The following is a 20,570-nucleotide window of genomic DNA, read 5'->3' as shown; positions in this document are numbered from 1 at the left end:
GTAGCCTCAGACCCCCAGCTCCCCACCCCAACCTGCCCCACCTGGGTGGGGTGAGGACAGTCATGGGCCTTTCCTCACTCATCCACAGGAGCCCTTCATCCTCACCAAAGGCGGTGGCTGGAGCAGGGTAGCCTACAACCCAGAGGCTAAATCCGTGTCTGGGAGTGCCTGCCGGGCATCCCATGGGTCTGTCTGTCTGGGTCTGAATGGGCTCTCCAACGTGAGTGTAGCAAGGGCCTTTGTGTGTCTGCACATCTGTGTTCAGCCATGTCTGACCCTATAAATGTGCATGCGTGTGCCTGTGCTGGTCTGTTTGCTTGTGGGAGAGAGCTGAAGCATGCACATCTCCAGCTGACCTTGTGAGTCCTCTGTGTAACTGTGTGGATGTGTAAGTGACTGTGTGCGTGAATCCTGTACACGTATGCATCTGACCTTGTGTCTGTGTGAGTCTGTGCGTGGCAGGGGGTCTCTGTCACAAGCGGGGAGGCATGACCATGTGTGTGTGTGTGTGTGTGTGTGTGTGTCCTGAGTGTGTCTCCAAAATCCCTACCCCTCACCCTCCAGCTCCCGCCCCTGGGAACCGTGTGGCAGCCTCACGTCACGGGGGCCACCAGCAGCTGGTTTCCTCCCCACCCTGCCCCAGGCCCCCCCTGCCCTGGCCACCCTGACTCTTGGCACAGGGACAAAGCTGATGTCAGAGTTGAGCTGACAGCTTCCTTCTCCCACTGGATTTTCCAAAAGAGAGAGACCACAGCTCGGCTCCTATTAAATAATCATAGGGCCGGGGGTGGGGGGGGGTGGGGGAGGGTGGGGGGAGGAGGATGTTTCACTCAATGATTTCCTGAACTCAGAGGCAATAAACAGAACAGGAAGCAGCCCTGTGGACCCATTCAGCCTGAAACTGGCCAGCCAGAGGTGGGGCCCAGGCTCCCTCCCGAGTCAAGCTCACTGGAGCCACCCAACCCGACCCCAGAGATGATGTCAGGGAGGCAGTCAGGCCCTCTCTCCAAACTGTCCCTCAGTGCCTGCAGGGATTGAGGAAATGTTCTGAGGACGGTGGGTGGGAGGTGATAAGATGGAAAGAGCAGAGTGGCCCCCTCCCAGTGGGTGGGGATGATGGAGGGAACGAGGCCCAGTCAGGGTTGGACCATTCTCTTCCCTGGGAAGAGAAGAAAAGATGAGTTCCCTGAAGTCAGGGGAGGGACAGGACCAGGTAGGGGAGCAGCTCCTGGGGAGCAAGGAGAAGGCCAGGCCTCCCCCTGCCTCCCTCAGGCAATCTGGATATGATGCCTGTCTCCCACAAACCCTGCACCTGTGGGCCACTCCAGCCCTGCTTCCCACCCTTTCTGGGGCACATGGCTGGCACACTTCAAACCCCAAAGGCCACCGTGGGCCTCTGTCCCAATTAACATCCCCCAAAGCAAGCATTACAAAGTGCTTCCTAAAGCCCCCTATTGACTTCAGTCCTAGTCGGCACCTCCAAAGGAGGCATTTTAATCCTGTTTCACAGACATGGAAACTGAGGCTCAGAGAGCTGAATGTTTGCCCCAGGCCACACAGAGTGTGATGGAGCCGGTTCTCCCCCACACCCCCACAGCCTCCCCACAACAGGACCCAGGATGGCAGATGTGGCCTGCAAGCCGGGCAGGGCCCACTGGCCACAGGGGCCATGGGGGTCCCTGGGATGTGTCGTCTCGAGGGAGCCCCTCCTTCTGCTTGGGCCGGTCACTCAGCTGCTTATCAGCCACAGGACTCCATGACACAATCCTGCTCTGATCTCCTGCCCAGCAGGGCCCCTTCCACCCCAGCCCCACCCCAGGACCCTGTTTCCGTTTCCTCCCTTTCTGGGTGGGACCAGGCCTGCCCCGGGATCAGAGTGGGCAGTTGGGAGAGCCAGTATCCCTGCCAGCCCCTCCGCAGCCAGGAGCTTCCACGTGCACTCTGGCCAGCAGGTGGCCAGAAGGGGACCCTCACAGAAGGAGGATGGTGGCCTATAGTTCCCCATCCTTAGACTCTCTTCTGAAAGCCCACTTCTCCCAAGAGGTCTGAGGAGGAGGAGGGAACTTAGAGACCATCATGGCCTCTCTTGGCCTCGGTGTCCCCACTTGTAAAGGGAAAAGTTTGGGAAGATGAGACTGAGGGGTGGGGGAGAACTAGGTGGGCTCAGCAACTGGCCAGACCTCAGGTCCAGTCAGAGCTTTGACACTTAAGAGCTGTGGCCCTCAGACAGGGGCCCTCATCTCTCAGACCTCCAACATCTACAAAATGGGATGGAACATCGTCAACCGGTGAGGGTAGCAACACCCTCTGGAAGGTGGGCCTAAGTTATAGATACTAACCTAGCTGTTAAAATTCCACAGGTGGGACCCAGAGAAGGGAAGTCACTCTTCCAAGGCCACAGGCCACATAGCAAATTAGTGGCACATCCCCCAACAGCATGTGTGTGGTTTGCCTCACTTGGACTCTCAGACAGAGTTGGGAACCCTGAGTTTTAGTCCCCTTCGGTTGTGAGAATTCCAGAAGGAAGCTTCTTGGAGTCTCAGCTTCCTCAGCTGTAAAACAGTTCTAGAGAAGGCCATCAGTCTCAAAGGATCCAGAAACGGCTTTTCAAGATGTGGACTTTGGGGTCTGGTGGTGGAGGACAGAGAAAGTCTTCCAGGTGCCCTGGAAAGCTGGGCCCTGCAAGGTTGAGAGCTAGGTCCCTGACTCGGAGCCCTGCGTTCTCCTCCGCCCAGCCACTTAGGTCCGCTCCAAGCCGCGGGCTGCAGCGCCCCCCACTGCCCAGTCAGCAGCAGCCGCCTTGGCAAAGCCCCGGGATGGCGTTTCTCGCGCCGGTGCCTCCCCCAGGGCTGGGCAGGGCGGTAATTGGGAGGGGGGATTGAGGAAGTGGGCGGAGATGCCTGAGGCACCGAATGGAGGGTAAGCAGAGGCCCTTGGCCAAGACCGGGGAAGAGGACACACGCTTGTGGGTCCTGGGCGAACCTTGGCCTGGCCCAGCACCTACGTGAGGAAGAGAAGAGGAGAGCCCCGAGTACCGGCCGCAAGGGGGCGCCAATGACCACACTCAGTGGGCTGGGGTGGGGCAGAGGGCCTGGATCCAGCTGGAGATCTGGAAGGAGGGAGTTGGGGACACCACCGCCCCTTCCCACCCACCTCGGGCCCCAGAACCACCTAGTTCACGTAGGACAGGCTCTGGGGACAATGTCCCCGCCATCCCGGAAGCTTCTCCACAGTCAGGAACTGCTGATGGCAAGATTGGGGTCCAGCCCCTTCTCAGGTTATTTGTGCCAAGGTGCCCTCTCCTCTGGTGCAGAGCTCTGCACAGACTTCAGTTGTGTTTTTCCTTTTTCCTCACCAAGCTGGTGCTTCCACAATTAGGCCCATCTTACAGAGTGAACAAAGCAGAGTGGTCGAGCCCTGTGCTTGACAAGGTCAAAAGTGTAGGAGCCGTGACCTTGACTGACACACCCCAGAGCCTCCAGTGAGGGACTTCGCTTTGCCCTTCTCCCCAACGCATAGGCAGGCAGGATCCACCCCATGACCCACCACAGCCCCTTCTAAAGAGACAGGGACCCTCTGCCTGCCACATCTCCATCTGAGGAAAAACCAGGCTGCCATGGCCTCAGAACCCTCTACTTCTTTGGGGTAAAGGGAACTTGAGGGTCCCTTGGGAATCCAGGAATCAATACCCTGAAGAGAGGTGACCCTCTGGGATCACATAAAACCAGGATTCTGGCCTCCCCATCCAGTTGTCTCTCCTCCACTCTTCTGTGATCTTTAACCTTTAGTGACCCATAACACTTTCGAATCTAGCATCCGATCTATCCACTTTACCTCAACATCTTTGGTGAGATGGGCAGGGAATGTCTTCCCACGCCTGTTACACAGCTGGGAAGACTGAGGCTCGGAGAACTGTGCGGGACACCAGGTACCCCCCCCCCCAAACACTGGAGGATTTGCTGGTGCTGAGGATAGATTTGGGTGCTGGCATCTAACCACCCCCACCCCCCACCACCCCCCCCCCCGGTCCCAGCCCTGCCCTGTGAGGGAAGCCTACCGTGGTCTGTTCTTGCGCAGGACCCTCTGGAGTCTCACAGGTGTTTTCCAGGTCTTCAATGGGACACCATCGACTTCAGGGCCAGGCCTCCTCTGCTTCCCTCTCTTGCTGAATCTTCTCTGGAGACAGCTCCTCACACTGCCCCCCACTTGACTTCCCGTCAAGTGCCGCGTGGCCCTGAGGCTCCCCCCACTTCCACCCCACCCCCTGGCTGAAGGGCTGGGTGCAACAGGGGCAGAGAACCCCAGGCCCCTGGCCAGACTGTGCCTAACAGGGGCAGGATCTTCAGGGTGGCCAAGGGGGAAAAGTGGGGCTGCGGCTGGGGCTGGGGAGGGGGCGACCCTGTGCCCAATGCCCCTACCCAGTGCTGCGTGGCAAGGCCGCTGGGACCTGAGTCACAACTGACTGGGCCGCACCCAGCCTGCCTGGGTGACCCAGGCCAGCATAAGGCGATGACTGAGCAGCCCTCCGCATGACCGGCCGGGGTCGGCCTTAGGTGTTTTGACTCAGACCTGCCACAAGCCGTGTGCACCAGGGCCATGCCCCTTGTCCCTGTCCCCAGAAGAGTCACAGGGCCGCAGCTGTCCCCCTGGACACAGTGCCCCCCCCACCAAGCCACCACACGCTTTCCGGACACCCACCTCAGAACCCCAGAGTCACCTGGCCCGTCTGGTTGGCCCTCCTCCACAGGCTCCAGGGCCCCACCTGCCCAACCCACCTCCCTGGGAGACCTTCGCCCCTCCCCGAGCCAGGGAGCAGAGCCCAGCCCTTGGGGCCGCCCCAGGAAGCAGGGAGTGGGGCTGGCCAAGTGGAAGGCCTCTCCAACGCTGACCATGGACTGTGAGCCTTGCCTCAGCATGGAAAAGGTGGTCTGTGTGCACTCTGGGTCCCAGGCCTGGTGTGGAGGGTAGGGGGTGCAGGGGGACAGGGGCACAGAGAGAAAAGCCATGAAGAGAGCAATAAGGAAAAAGGGAGAATGAGAGAGAGAAAATACAGAGAACGTTGCTTGTGCACCTGCTCAGTAACCGCTTACAATAATGCTGAAATAGTGCAGTATTTGTGTGGTCTCCTGGGAAATCTGTCACAGCCAGGGCGGTGGGCCAGTTCAGCCCATTGTACAAAGGGGAAAGCTGAGGCTCAACCCAGGAGGTCACACGGCTTTGAGGGCAGGGTGACTGGGGGTTGAACTCATTTTATTTAACTCTCAAGTATTTTCTCATCCTTCGAGAAAGAGGAGGAAAAAAATCGCATTAGTAGTGGTGGACAGTGAAGGCCATGGAGGCGAAAAACCCGGCTCTGCCGTTTGCAAGCTGTGTTTGTTTTGTGGGTAGGTAGTAAGTGCACCCCATCCCCACCTTTTTCCAGCAGTGTCCCTGCCCTCTGGGACCCCTGTCCTGGGGAACTTTCCATCCTGTGTGTTACATGTAGTTGACTGAAGGTCTGTCACTTTGAAAACCTTGAAAAAGAAGAAGAAAATCTGGCTTCAAGCTGATGCCTGCAGCAAGGCCAGGACCCCTTTATCTTCCTGAGCCTTTGTCCCTTCACATAACCACTGGAGACGAAGCATACACTGTGGGCCCACAGGGTATCACCACTCCAGGAAAATGTGCCTGTATAGGATCAGCTCCTTCTGTGGCACAAAAGCATCATTTGGGCCCCCACCCCACTGCCTGTCACAACAATGATTGTGGGAACCCCAGTCTCACCATCAGAGAAAGCTTATTCTGACTTGAGATGCAGATTCTAGAAATGTCACCCTGCAGGCTCTCTGTAGGCCACCTGTGGCCCCCAGGGAAGCCCCATAAACCCTTCTGGATGGGGGAATCAAGGAGGAGGGGGAATTCGAACTGGGGCTCAGGGCAGAAGGGTAGGAGGCTGAGGCTGGGAATGGAGGGGGGAAGTCCAGGCTTCAGGGAGGTCAGGATGCCTATATGGGTTAGGGAGACAGCAAAGCATGGCTCGAACACAGACATGAGTGGGCAAAGCTGGCCTGGCATGAGAACAGGGGCCTGGCATGTTACGATGAGGGGTTTGGAATTGGTACCACAGCAGTAGGACAGGAAGGAGTCTCTGAAGGTTTGGGAGCAGAAGATATGGTGGCAGTGACATTTTTGACCGTGTCCAGGGAGCCGGGACCTGGCTGGCTGTTGGGAGAGCAGGAGGCATGTGCCAGAGATGGGATGTGGGAGAGATCGAGGGACCTTGTGATCAACGGACAGGGGAGAAGCTGAGAGAGGTGACGGTGAGGACTGGGGCTCTGGAACCTCTGTGGGGGCAAATAGGAAGCAGAAATCAGGTGTGGGGTGGAGGTGACTTTGGCCCTGAGACCTTTGGCACAGGGCTCCTGGCAGAGGTTCCTAGAAGTCGAGTCTGTAGGCTTGGGAGAGCACCAGACTGGAGATGGCAGTTTGGGGGCACCTGCAGCTGTGGTCTCATCAGGGTATGACATAGAGGTGACAAGTCCTCAAAGGTGGGACCCCTGAAACTCCCTCCCCAGATTCTGGAGCTCCCTGATCTGCTTCCTACGGAGTGGGTGCTGTTCCAGCTCTAAGTCAGACACCTCTCCTTAGGCTTATCCACAGAGTAAGGGGTTGGCAAGGGGCCCAGGCAGGGGTAGGGGGCAGCCACCCTGGGCTTCCCAGCTCTTCCTCCACAGACCAACCTCTGCTCACTCCGTGGGCAACCGCACACCTGCCGCAGCGCCAGCTCCCCTTCCTCTCCGAGAACCTGAGCATGCCTGGCTTTCGGCGTCTGCCACCTCCCACCCACAGCTTCCCAGCAACTCAGCCTGAGGAAAGTGCCCCCCCCCCACCCCTATGCCGGGCAGGGCACAAAAGAGAGAGGCCCGGCCCCCTGCCGTTGGTGGCACCGGGATGGTACCACCCAAGCCAGCCTCTCTGGCATGCTGCTCACTGAGCTCCTACTGGGTGCAGGCCCTGTGCCGGGTGCTGAGGCGGAGCAAAGGGAAGCAGCTGCTGTCTCCACATCCTTGGCAGCTCTAGGCTAGTGTGGGAGGGAGATGGTAAAGCACCACAGCAGGCAAGAGCCTCCCAAGAGGACAGCTTTACAAGGACAAATAACCAAGTTGCTGGACCCAGACCATGCGTGGTAGGGAAGAATAGCTGAAGATGCACTGAGCAAAATGACAGGGAACGGTGTTCCAGACAGAGGGAACAGCATAAGCAGAGGCCTCATGGTAGGACGGAGCCCTGGGCATATCAAGAGCCAAAAGGTGGCCTGTGTGGCGGATCCTCAAGAGCAAGGGAGAGCCCAGTGGGAGACGGTGGAAAGCTCTTATTAGGGACTTGGTAGGTCACCTGGAACACACTGGGCATTGCTGGGAAGACTGTTGGTTGGGAGTCAGGGTCCGGAGTTCTGTGCTGGAGTTCCCTCTGTGATCTTGAGCAAGATGCTTCCCTTTTCCAGGCCTTTTTGATATAAACCAGTGACGCCCCTGGCTCACTATATGCTGATCCTGGAATGCTTGGAGCCTTTGCCCTAGCTGTTTCTGCCACCTGGGGGCCCACCCTGTCTCCTGTGGCATTCAGATTTCAGAGTGGATGGAGAGGCTTCACCTCTCCCAGGGCCATGCCTGTTGCCTGAGGTTCTCACTCTATTACATCACCCGATTTCATTTTGCAGAGCTCATACCCCAATTCCTGAGTTGGTTCTTCTGCATGTCTGTTGCCTGTCTGCCCCCTAGCCTGGGAGCTCTGTGCCCTTAGGGACTCATGACATTGCTGGCCAAGTTACAGAGATTGAAGAGTAACAGAAGATGCTCTGGCATCTAACAGACCTGAATTCAGCATGTGTCCGCCCTCCCAGAAAACGTGTTCTGAGGACATGGGCAGGTAACTCAGTCTCCCTGAGACTCAGTCTTCTTATCTGCAAAGTGGATCTTATCTATTGCAGAGAGTCCTGCCGGAAGCCCTTCAAGAAACAGGTTCAAGCGCACAGCAGGTCACAGGCCATGTCTGAGGCAGGGTCTGTTACTATCTTGTCTATTTCACGTAACACGCATAAGCACACGTACCCCCCAGTCACACACCTACAGGGGCCCACACATTCCAGCTTTCCTCCCTCCTCTCTTGCTCCCAAACCCTCTAGTCCCTAGCATCTCAAGGGAGTCACATTCAGACACAATAAACGCCCTGTTTGAGACACCCCCATGGTAAGGGCCCCCCCCGCCTTCCTCCAAGAGGCTAGATTCCCTCAAATTCTTTCCCACAAGGCAACAGAGAGACACAGGGACTTTAGAAACCAGGCAAGTTTTAAATATATGTTGGCACAATATTAACATTAAATACATATCATAAATAAGCCTTATAAATAGGAAACAGATAAAAACTGATAAAAATCGATAAATTAATCATATCCCTGCAAAGAATTGGCCCAGCAGCTTCTGGGACTCCCTCGCTTCAGCATGAGAAAATTTCATGATGCACCACCAGGGGGAGGAGCCAGCAGCCAGGACCCAATACTGGGTACTTCCAGACACTAGGTCTTTACTCCATGTCCATTTGCACTGCATTTGACATCCACTGTATGTCATAGAATCCCAGCTACTGGCAAGCAGAGAGGGCTTTACACGGTCCCAACCCTCTTGAATCACAAAAAGAAAACTGAAGTCCAGAGAGGTAAGGTGGTCTTCCCGAGGCTACACAGTGAGAGGGCACTTGAGCCCCACTTTTAGACACCCTACCCCGATCAGCACTTCTTCTAGGACACTCTGCCTGTGTCACAGCTGCCTAAAATGAGGTCACCCAGATGTCCAGGTGTCTGGCCTGAGACTGGCAATGAGGCATAAGAGGCCAGCTCAGGCCCTGACCTCCCCCTCGGAACCATGCCTCCATGGAAAGGAGGAAGTCTGGGGTCAACAGCCCTGCAAGTCATGAGAGGGAAGGGCCGACAGGCCTCTGGGGAGCAGAGCAGGGGGGGCAGTCAGTCTGGCCATGAGTCAGCCTGTGTCATCAGACCCCTGAATCAATGGAAAGTTAGCCCCGCGTGGCCTGACCTGGCCATCCCACCGAGACTGGGGAACTCAGGGCTGGGGGTTCAATGGCCTGACCCTCCCCTCCCCGCCTGGAGGAGGTAGAGGGGCCTGCTTGGCTCCCACCCCTTAAAGTGCGCTTCTGACGGGGGGGGGGGGGGGGGGGGACAGAGGAGAGCAGGTTTGGAGGCCAGCGGGGATGGGCCATCCTACAGAATACCTGTGAGTCTTTTATCTGCCAGGGGTACCCCTAAGGCTACCGGGGCAGCCACCCTCTGGGCATGAGTCTTTTGTTCCTGCTGGAGAGATGCGTCCTGTGGGTCCCCTTCCGCAGGCCCCGGCGGGGGCTGTGTCTCCGGCTCCGACTCGGGCTCTGCCCCCACTCTCGGAATACCTGACCCACTGAGTGCATGAAGCGGTGGTAGCCATGCAGGAACCTGCAGCCCTCCAGCCTGCGCTGAAAGGCGTCTGAGATGGGGGTGGGTGATGGAGAAGCCCCTGGGCCTGTCGGAGTGGGCTCAGTCTTCTCCAAGGAGCCTGGAAGCAGCTGGGCCATGCAGTGGATATTGTTCTTGAACCCGCGAATGTTTAACTTTGCTATATTTAGCTTCTCTAAGTCCTGGGCTTTGGGGATGTCCTTCTGTAAAGTTCTCAGTCTGTGCAGAACGTGGCCCAGTGTGTTGTTAAGGATCTGCAGAAATTCCTGCCTGCTGAGCCGCTGCAGGGCATCTTTGCTGGGGAAGACCCCGGGGCGCTCCTGACAGTGCTCCTTCAGACCATCCTTGTCCAGGCCTTGGATGCTGATCTGGAGGGAAAGGAGAATCAGAGGGTGAGTGCTAGAGCCCCCACCACACACACACACACACACACACACAATTCTGCTCTGGTCAGCCTTGAAATGCTCAACCTCATGTATCCCATCCAATCCTCCCATCGTACAGATCAGAAACTGAGGCCAGGGAGGAGCAAGGACTCTCCCATCACTGCAGACAGGACAGAAGGATGTTGGGGGGCTGGCGGGTTGAGGTGACTGCACAGGCGGTGATTGTGGTGTGCAGAGTTTGAGTGGGGGTGGGTGGGTAACCTTGAGCTTTTTTAGGAGGATGGAACCCTGTTTTGTTCACTGTTACATCTCTGAGGCCTAGAGCAGGGCACATGGGTAGGTATACAATGGAGCTGAGGTTTTCACTCCGGCCCACTGAGCTGGGAAAGCTGTAATGTCTCCTTGGCATTTCAGAGGAGTGAAGTGCCAAGGAGTGGAACACTCCAAGGCCTGGAGTGTTCGATGTGTCCCCGGAATGACACAGGGACTTGGTTTCCCCACCTGCCCCATATCGAGTAGGGGTGAATGGGAGTCGGGTCTCATCTTCTCTGGGCTCACTGCTGCCCTAGGCCTACTATTCTCTGAAACTCAGATGCCACCAGGGGCCAGGCGCTCACATAGTGGTCCAGGAGCATGCTGGTGTGCTGCATGAAGTCCGCCTGCTTCTGGAGCTGCCCAAGGAGCTCTTGGTAGTTGTCCAAACAGCTGCCCATGGCCGGCGTACTCAGGAACAGGAGTCCGAGGACCAGACCTGGGGCAGAGAAGGGGGGTGTCACCTGACTTGGGGAGGCGGGCGGCTTTCAGAGGGGAGGGAACCTAAGAGGGCCTTAGAGGGCACAGCCCATCGTCTCAGGCTTCGTGCCATCACGGGTGGGGCTGGGCACCATGTGTGCACAGGAGCACCTGCTGGGGCCACCACCACCTCCCCCGTGAGGCACTGCCCAGCATCCAAAACAGGGCTGCACTTCACCATGCAGGCCTTTGAGAGGAGGTTTTGGGACCCAGTTGGACCTCCTGCACTTGCCAATCTTCCCAACCCCAGGATCTGACACACAGCAGCCCAGGTGGGGCTGCTGCCTGCAAGACCTCCGGATCCCCCCATAACAGAGCCTGGCCCTCCTTGCAGGTGGGCTTAGCCTGGCAGCAGCCTGGTGCCCTGAGCTATGTCTGTACAAACAAGAGAGCCCCCATTTTACTGACAGGAAAATCAAGGCACTGAAGGAGAAGGGCTCACCCAGGTCACACAAGGCCAGCATTGTCCTCGACCTCTTGCACCTTCCTCTTCTCTCCCTTCGTGTCCCACATCTGTCAGGCCCACCAGATACGCCATGAGCCAGAATGTTCAGGGTGGGAAGAGCATAGTTACTGCCGGCCAACCTCCCCACACCCACCCCCCAGGCACCGGCAGCCATGTGGTCGGAAGGGGCCTGTGGCGCAATGGCCCGGAAGGCAGTGACACCATGTTCCCTTCCTAAGAACCGTTCAGCTGCTGGGGAAGGACGAGGGGCTGGCCACCCAGGCATGGCGACCACAGGGCACTCCTCGCCACCTCCTCAGGTATCTGCTGCTGGGCTTGGGCGGGGGAGTCCGCGTGAGCACCACATGCACGTGGGACTAGGGTGTCTTCATGGGCATGTGTCCAGGTCTGTGTGAGGTGAAAGGAAGGAGCTGGCCACGAATAAGCGTTGTGCCCTGTCCACCATGGGGGCCCAGGCTGCATGTGGGGGTTCCCAAGTTGGTGAGATTGAGGGCTCTGAATGACATCACACGGCTCTGTGTGTGCGTCACCCTGTGGGTGTGGCTATGTGTGCTGTGTGATTGTGTGGGTTCCAGGGTCCCTGGGCCTGGCTGGATGTGTGTATCCATTCCAGACCCTGCGAATCAGGGCAAGAAGGAGGCCTCACCACCCCGCCAGACATCACACTGTTTTCCTCTTGGCTTCTGCAGCTTCCTCCTCTATCCAGCACGTCTCTCACCTCCCCCCTGCTTCTCTGGCTTCTCCCCTCAATCTATCCCCTTCCCTCACTCTCTTGTTCCCAGAGCTGCCTCTACATCACCTCCCCCTTAGAAGCCTTCTGGGGATAGTCCTTCTCTACCTTGTAAAGATGCTGTGTTCTCAGTGGACCACTTGCTTTGCCTGACCTCCCAGCTCTCCCCCCTTCTCAGCATCCTTCTGGTGCCCAGCCTTTCCAGCTCCCAAAGGACAGAAGGTTCCTCTGCTCCCCGCTGGTGCCCAGGGGCACAGCAAGTGGGTACTGGTGGAGAGGAAGGAAGTACTTACTGAGAAGCGTCCTCCGCATAAGCTGTGCCCGCATGCTGGGTGCCCGAGCTCCGGCCGGCGCCTGCTGGGGGTGACACCTCCTGGCTGGGAGCCCTGCGGGCTAGCAGCCACTTTATGCCCGCCAGGGCGATTGGCCAACACCTCGTGAGGTGGGTGGGGAGTGGGGGGGGGAGGGGCAGGCCTTCTGGGAACATGACCCCAAAAACCAAAGTTTCCACGGGCGGCCAATGGGCGCTGGGTGCGGTGGCATGCCTGCTCCTCCTCCTGTTTTCTTCGAATTCGTTCTTCGAGGTCAGCCCCACGCCCAAGGATGATGCAAACCGCAGCCCCAGCCTTCCTGGGGCGAGTAGGGAACATGGGGGTCCGAGCCATGTGCAGGGAGCTGTGCCCAGGATAGAGGGGAGAGTGTGCCAACTGGGGCCTCAGAGGGCCCGCAGGCCAGGCTCGGCCCAGGAGCCATCAGCCTCACCAGCCACTGTGGTTTGGGACTGAGGGGAGCGAGACATCTTCCTTCTTGAGTGCCCTTCCCGCCCTCCTGCTGAGGCTGTTGGGACATCTGTGAGCGGAAACCACCGGGCTCTGGGCACAGAGCCAGACCCAGGCTGGCAGCCCCGAGATTGTGGTTCTGGCCCCAGGACCTGCATCCCCCAGTGGGGCTCCCAGCCATCTCCTTTCTCCCATCATGCAAACCCCTTGCAACCAACCTTGTTTATCCCAGGCCCATTGCCCACACCTAGGCTCTTTCTTTACAGACAGGGTCTTTGGTGGGAAAACAGGTGCTTAAAGCAAGAGAAACAGGAGGTTAGGGCTCAAGGGGGCTGACATACTGTGTGACCAGAGGCAAGTCATTTAACCTCTCTGGGCCTCAGAGGCCCCACCTGTAAAAGGAGGGTTCAAACAGTATTTCTTGGCTCAGGCTCACAGAGCTGCTGCTGTCATGGACATAAAAGGCAAAAGTCCTTTGAAGGAAAAAAGAAAGCTGAAAGTCTAATTCCAAGTACTAGCTGTTGAGGGATGGTGTGGGGGGCGGAGGAGATGGGGAAGCTGTGAGCTCAGAGGGGAAGCCAGGGTGGGGGAGTCGCCGTGGTGACGGTTGGGGACCAGGTTTCACTTTCTCTGAAAGATAGTGATTGTGGGTTGGTCCTCAGCTTCTCGCAGACCTCTGGACGTCAGAGTGAAGGAACCCTGGAGACCACGCCTCTCTAGTCTACCTGTTACTTTGCCTAGGGTGAAGGAGGCCTGGGCTAGGGCAGACAAGGGGGCGGAAAGGCTGGCTCAGGCCTGCAGGTCGTGCCTGGCACCCGCAGCATATCTACCAGGCCTGGAAGGGGGTCTGTGGCCTGCACCCTCAGGAGCCCGGTGGGGAGGGGGGCCTCAGAAGGCTGGGAACCAGGGCGGGGCCTCTGGAATCTGCCAGGGATACCTGGGCTGCTCCAGCTGGGGAGAGCATTGGGCCCGTGGAGCCTGAACAAGGAGAGCTGAGGTGGCCAGGAAGGAAGAGGGTCAGACAACCTCCTGTCCATCCATGTCCCCAGCACCCATCATGACCACCAAGGCTATTCCTACCTGCTCTCTCCTCTGTATATACACTTAACATCACTCGTTTATTCATTCAAAAAACTTTTATTTGGCCCTTCTCTGAGCCAGCCATTCCCAAGTGCTAAGGATCCAGTAGTGGGTAAAACCAGACACACCTCCATGCCCAGGAGGCTGTTTGTCACCCCCCACCCACTCCCTGGCACCCCAGCATGGTGTTTACCACACCCACCAGCGCCACCCCCAAAGGCCAGTTCTGGATTTTCCTCCTTTTAACATCGCTTCTGCTAAATTCCTCATCTCTGTGCCCACCCCCGCAAGACTATTTCCTGGGGCCCAAGCCAAGCTGGGATCCTTCTTCATTTCACATCCTTGATCTCATCTTGCAACAGCCCTGAGAGGGAGAGCACCCAGGCAAGGATGCTTTGGCTCCTTTTAATGAGGAAACCGAGAAGCTCGGGGCCTGGCTCCAAGCAGGAAAGCCACATCCAGCAGGAGAGCCTCTTGCCCCTCTCAGCTACTGCGGACCAACCTCCACACTCGGGGGAGAGCTACATGCCTTTACTTTCCCGTCCCCGCGTCACCCTGTGTGGGAATAGTTAAAAGGAGGGGACATTCAGCAGCGCCTGGGTGGCTCAGTCAGTTAAGCGTCCAACTTCGGTTCAGGTCATGATCCTGCAGTTTGTGGGCTCGAGCCCTGCCTCAGGCTCTCACTGACAGCTGAGTTGGCTTTGGATTCTCTCTCTCTCTCTCTGCCCCTCCTCAACTTGCTCACGTGTGCTCTCCCTCTCTCTCTCTCTCTAAAAAAATAAATAAATAAACTTAAAAAAAAAAAAAAAGAAAAAAGAGGAGGGGGCATTCAAACCAGGGCTGTCAAGTCTAAAAGACGACGCTCTGAGCACGTAGCTAACCGAGGTTCAGTGTGCAGGCCCCAGGGACAAAGGCCACCAAAGGCAAAGAGGGCTTCTATATTAGTTTGCGCAGACTGCTGTAACAAAGGAGCACAGATGGCAGGACATAAACAATAGGAAGGCATGTTGGCGCCGTCCTAAGTCTTGAGACCCAGGTGTCAGCAGGGTGGATTTCATCTGGCAGCCTCTCTCCTTGACTTGTAGATGGTTGCCTTCTCATCTCCTCACATGGTGGCCCTCTGTCTGTCTATCCTAATCTCCTCTTCTTATACGGACACCGGTCATATTGTATTAGCCCCACCCTCCCACAATGACCTCATTATAACTTACCTCTTTGAAGGTCCTATCTCCAAATACAACCACATTCTGAGGTACAGTGGGGTTAGGTCTTTAACATATAAACTTAAGGGATAAAATTCAGCCTATAACAGCTCGCAAGTGGAGGGCATGGTTGGAGGGCTGCAGGGAGTGGGGACGATGGGGGAGTGTCCAGAGCTCGGTGGGAGGGGACAGTGATGTGTAGGAGGACAGGGAGTGGCCCCAAGGTGAGGAGACCCGGCTGGTCAACAGAGCAAAGCATGAGGGGAAGATGCGTCAGCGTTTCTGGTGAGGTCAGCACCCAGTGACGTCCCTCTCGCCAGCAGGAAAAGCTTGCAACATGGCCCAGCCAGTATAAATAGGCTCCCCGACCACAGGCCCGGGCTGTCCCCTCTTCCCGGGCCACGTCAGCTAGGTCCGCGTGATTTGAAGGGGGAAAGAGGACCAGCTTTGTTCCTTAGAACTGCTGTTTCCATGTCTTTCCGGCCCACCCTCCGGCTGTGGGGCTCTACTGCTTTAAATGCAATAAAAAGACCTGGGGTGACCTTTGTGAGTGGGTCAAAATGGAAGGCAGGAGGCCATTCATCTGGGAAGAGAGACAGTGATCTCTGACCTGTTAGGGTGGGAGGTGGAGATCCATCCAGTTACCGGTCTCAATTTGCTTATGAGCTCAGTGTGCTTGGCCCTTTCTGAGCCTCGGTTTCCCCTGTGGACTGCAGTGCCACAATTTAACAATCAAGAGACAACCCAATTTTAAAATGGGCAAAGGAGAAATGAATAGGTATTTCTTCAAAACAGACAAAGGGCCAATAAATACATAAAAAGCTGCTCATCATCGTTAGCCATCAGGAAAATGCAAAATCAAACCCGCAATGAGACACCTCTTCATACCCACTAGGTGGCTACAATCAAAGACAGACAATAACAAGTATTGGAGAGGACACGGAGAAACCCAAAACCCTCACAGGCTGCTGGTGGGAATGCAAAATGGTGCAGCCGCTTCAGAAGGCTGTCTGGCAGAACTTCAAACTATTAAACATTAAGAGGTGTCATACACCGAACTATTTCATGCCTACATACACACCCCAGAGACTTGAAAGCATACAGAACTTGCACACAAATATTTATAGCAGCGTTTATTCACAATAGCCCCAAAGTGGAAGCAATCCAAATGTCCATCAACAGAAAACAGATTTTTAAGCTGTGGTATATCCATACAATGGAATATTATTCAGCCACAAAAGGAATGAAGTACAGACACATGCTACAATGTGGATGAGCCTCAAAAACCTTATACTAAGTAAAAGAAACCCGTCACAAAATGTTGCTGGATGATTCCATTTATATGAAATGTCCAGAATAGTTTAATTCATAGAGACAGAAAGCACCTGAGTGCTTCCCAGTGCCTGGAGAGATCTAAGGATAAGGAGTGACAGCTAATGGGTATGGGGTTTCTTTTGGGGTGATGAAATGTTTTTGAATTAAATAGTGGTGATGGTTGTACAATCTTCTTAATATACTAAAACCCACCGAATTATAGACTTTAAAATGGTAAAGTTGATAATATACATATCTTGTGTCTCTATTTTTTAAAAAATGCAGTGGTAAGTGCTATCTCAAGAGGACAGTGAGGGCAATTTGGTGGATAATGCGTGCAAATGCCTAGCTCATAGCAAGTGCTCGATAAATACCCGCCAGCCACTGGGGCAGACAGAGGCGTACATTTGCTTATGTCATAGCATGGCTTTGAGGACGATTGGGAAAGACGACATTACATAAACCCTGGGGTGAGCAAGTATCTACCAGGGCCCTCCCCATGAGGCCAGCGAGGTCACCCTGGGCTGGAGGATCCTTTGGCTTGAGATGTACCACAGAATTCTTCTGGGACCTGGTGTGTCCACAGTGTGGGAAGCCTCTGTGTGTCCAGTGGCTCCCCCAAATTGGGTAACTGAGCCCTCTTCCAGAGGCCTGAACCTTCAGAGAAATGCAGCATAGAGATAGGGATAGAAGGAACTCACTTCTGTTCAGGAGGCTCACTGTCTTTGGCAGTGGGGAGGGGGGCGGGGGACAAGCATCTACTCTGAGGTGGGATGACCAGGAGATAAGAGCGCTGCCCTGCTATCTTCTCTCTGGCTGGCCTAGAACAACCACCCCCCTCACCATCCCCTCTGAGCCCAGGGTCCTCTCTGAGAGATGAGGGGATGGGCTAGATGAACACAGAGGGCCTAGAACCCTACAGGCTCTAAACACTGAGATATCACTGTAAATAAAAATAACCTTAACCATCAAACAAGGATCACGAAGTCCAATGGAGTCCTGACTTTTCTCATGCTGGGAACATACAATGCCTATTTTGAAACATCACATTCTTGCCAAAAATGTTTTGGTGCCCAGGTACGTGCCATTTGCCCAGTGGTAATAATCAGACGTTTCTGGAGCTCTTCTGTGGGCTGCACCCAGTTCTGAGCACTTCCTCCTACAGGCTGGCTCTGTGAATTCTCCCAACCATCCTCACAGAGATCATTGTGTCTATCCTGTAGATGGGGAAACTGAGGCCTGAGAGATGAGATATTTGACGGGAGGTCACACAGGTGGGAGGGAGCAAAGGCAAGTTGGGCTCCAGGCAGCTGTCCTAGGTCCACACGATTGGCCAGCACACCATACACGCAGTGGCTTGCCCAGAACTCATGCAGCCACATGGCTCAACAAACTTGAAAACAAATGGTTTTCACAGAGGGAAGATGGATATCCACTTGGTCAAGGACCAGCCAGGGAGTGATTGGGTGAGGAGGTCGGTATTTCTACAGGTCTGGGGTGGAGGAGGGGGGCGGGGAATGCCAGTTTAACTGGCAAAAATGCAGGAGAGAGATGCTACAAATTCCACATGGAACAGGACTGCATGAGGTGATATGCAAGCAAGACTGCATAGGTCTGGTTTAGAGAAAAGCAGGTGTGGCTGGAAGTCTTAACAGAGAGGGAGGAAAGTCAGGAGGGATGAAATGGATCCACCCACCAAATGGCTTTACTGCCATTGCAGTCCCTCCAGGGGACTTGTACAATACAGCCTGGTGCCACCCTCTTGTTTAAAACACTCCCTGGATTCATGCGGACATTTGGTGAGGCCAAAGTTATTACCACAGCCACCAGGTCCTGCCCACCCCCCAGCCTCACCCATACCTTTCTAGCCCGCTGCCTTCTCTGACTTTCCTCAGTCCCTCAGGGGAGCAGAGCACTCACCTCATGGCCTTTGCATATGCTGTTCCCACTGCCTGAACCTCCTCCTACTGAATGAACTGTCATCCAGACATCAAGGTCCAGTCCAAGCTTCACCTCTTCAGGGAAGCCCCCCCTGAACTTCCTCCACCCCAGGCTGGTCCCTGCCCACCCCTGACAAAATTCCAAGAGGGTGTGTGCTGTGGTTGTGGCTCCTCGTTGCCTTTCCAGAGCACAGCACAGTCCATGTCATATAGTAGGTGCTCAATAAATCTTTAGTGAATGGATGAATGCATGACCACAGATGTGGCCATCTGCAGAATCCCCAGGAAAGGTCACCTGTGGCTCCCAGGGTACAGGATCCAGATGTGTCCCTCCCATATCTAGTGCACCTGCAGCCAGGCCTCTGGAAGTTCAGGCCAACCTCACTGCTGGGCAGGAACAGGTTTTCTTGAAGCCTTTCTCATGCCTTCTCTTGGTCATCTTTCCCCAAGGAAATCAGAATTATATCACTCACAATACACCAAAGCACGTGATCCTTTTTTTAGGAAGCCTGGATTTTAAAGACGCTGACTTTTTCCTTTATGATATTTTTTTAAGTGAATTCAAAATATATTCTTTCACCCACTGCAGATTTCAACACTTTCCTGGAAAACGAACTGAAAAAGAAAAAGACAAGGCATTTCTCCTACTTCCTTTAAAGAATTCACTTCAGAATGAATTCCACATAAGCAGTACCTGACAGCCTGATAGAAAGGGGCCAGTCTTCACTAGAGGGCACAATCCTACATTTTCCAAAAAGAGACAAATCATGGTGGCTTTTCAGTCCCTCACTCAACCTATATTTAAGTAATTCACTGTATGTATCAGGCACCAGGCTAGGTATGGGGTAGAGATCAGCAAGAAAGACTAGGCTTATAGGTAAGTGAATTTGTTGTGAATGTCTTTTTATGTCCAGGTTTTGAAGGGTGAATAAACATACAAGCCAACATCCAGCATGAGGAAGGATCTGGAAGACCCATCATCTGTCAGCCTGCTCATTTCTCACCCCAGGCCACAGGAGGGAGCACCCAACCCTGCCTGGCCCTTCGTGGTACCTTGGAATCCAGCACTACACCTATGTACCGAGCAGAACCAGTCACAATCCTTTCCCAAGACTGATGTCAGACTCAGAGGACACGCCTCCCTTGCATGGCCAGGGTTTCTGAGCTGGGATGTCACTGGTCTGATGCCAAGAAAGGTCACTTTCCCAACTCCATGGGGTGGGGTGGGGTCCCATCAAGTGGGTGACAACATGGCTGGCACAGCCAGGGAGGCCAAGCGACTTCCTTGAGTCCCTGGTCTCTGCCTGAAGCCAGGACCAACCCCTTGGCTAGTTCCAGCTACACGGTACAATGATGTCAATCCATTTTCTGCTAGTTGAACTGGTTTCCTGGCACTTGCAGTGGGGAGTCCTTTGTCCTGCCCCAGTATGAGGATGGAGGCAGGAGGGGTGGAGGCTACAGAGGAAGTGGGATGGGCTTGGAGCCTTCTCTTGGTGCCAGCTGCTGTGAAAGCTCAGAACCTCTGCTCAACAGAGAAAGCAACTGGAGAAAGATGGGTACAACCAGCCAGGGTCCCCATGGGAATGTCTATGATAGTCCTGGTGCCAAGGGGAAGTCCAGGACAGAGGTGGGACTCACTAGCAGGGATGCCTGGAGGAAATGACCTGGGAAAGGTGCTGTGGAAGACCTGCCTTCTTCTTCCTCTTGTTCTTGGGGAGATGCCAAGGAAACTCTGGGTGTTTATCTTTTTTTTTTAATGTTTATTTTTGATAAAAATAAAGTATGAGCAGGGGAGGGCAGAGGGGGGGCAGAGGATCCGAAGTGGGCTCCGCACTGACAGCAGTGAGCCCAATGTGGGGCTCAAACCCACAAACTGCAAGATCATGACTTGAGCCAAAGTCAAACACTCAACCAACTGAGCCCACCCAGGTGCCTCTGGGTGCTTATCTTGATAAGAAAAAAAAACAGATCCTGCAGCTCCAAGGGGAGAAAAGGCCATCAAAGCTTGCTCTGTCCAAAGGCCTACTGGTGGACAGTAGGGTGGGCACCCATTCCATGGGTGATGGGAGTGTGGCCAGCTGGGGCCAGGACACGTTGTCCACAGAACAAGCATGTGAGGAAGAGAAGCGGAACAGTATGGCAGTAAACACAAATGTTGGGCGCCCTCCCCTAGTCAAGAAGGCAGAGGTTAACAGCCAAAAGGTGGGAACCCAAATGTCCACCAGCAGATAACAAATTTTTAAAAAGTGGTGTGTCCATACAATAGGATGTCATTCAGCCACAAAATGGAATGAAGTACTAATACATGCCACCACCTGGATGTACCCTGAAAACATCAAGCTGAGTCAAACAAGCTAGAGGCCAAAAGTCACTTATTACAGAATTCTTTGTGATATG

At 55.0% G+C, this 20,570-nt stretch overlaps 1 protein-coding gene across 3 annotated transcripts; it reads right to left on the bottom strand.

Annotated features, from left to right (window-relative positions):
- Window positions 1–9,200: 9,200 nt before the first annotated feature.
- On the bottom strand, window positions 9,201–14,364 carry OSM (oncostatin M). Of its 3 annotated transcripts, XM_015537675.2 has the most exons (4): window positions 12,152–14,364; window positions 11,105–11,175; window positions 10,488–10,621; window positions 9,201–9,852 (listed from the first exon to the last, which is right to left on the bottom strand). In XM_015537675.2, the coding sequence occupies exons 1-4, from the start codon at window positions 12,343–12,345 to the stop codon at window positions 9,304–9,306; spliced, it is 948 nt and encodes a 315-aa protein (XP_015393161.2). In that variant the 5' UTR covers window positions 12,346–14,364; the 3' UTR covers window positions 9,201–9,303. The 3 variants fall into 3 exon arrangements, with proteins under 3 accessions (XP_015393161.2, XP_007082598.1, XP_042817967.1); XM_007082536.3 differs by lacking the exon at window positions 11,105–11,175 and having other exon boundaries at window positions 12,152–12,261; XM_042962033.1 differs by having other exon boundaries at window positions 11,105–12,234.
- Window positions 14,365–20,570: the final 6,206 nt, after the last annotated feature.

This window comes from Panthera tigris, chromosome D3 (assembly GCF_018350195.1).
Source record: "Panthera tigris isolate Pti1 chromosome D3, P.tigris_Pti1_mat1.1, whole genome shotgun sequence".
NCBI lineage: Eukaryota > Metazoa > Chordata > Mammalia > Carnivora > Felidae > Panthera > Panthera tigris.
This window is presented reverse-complemented; position numbering and strand designations above follow the sequence as displayed.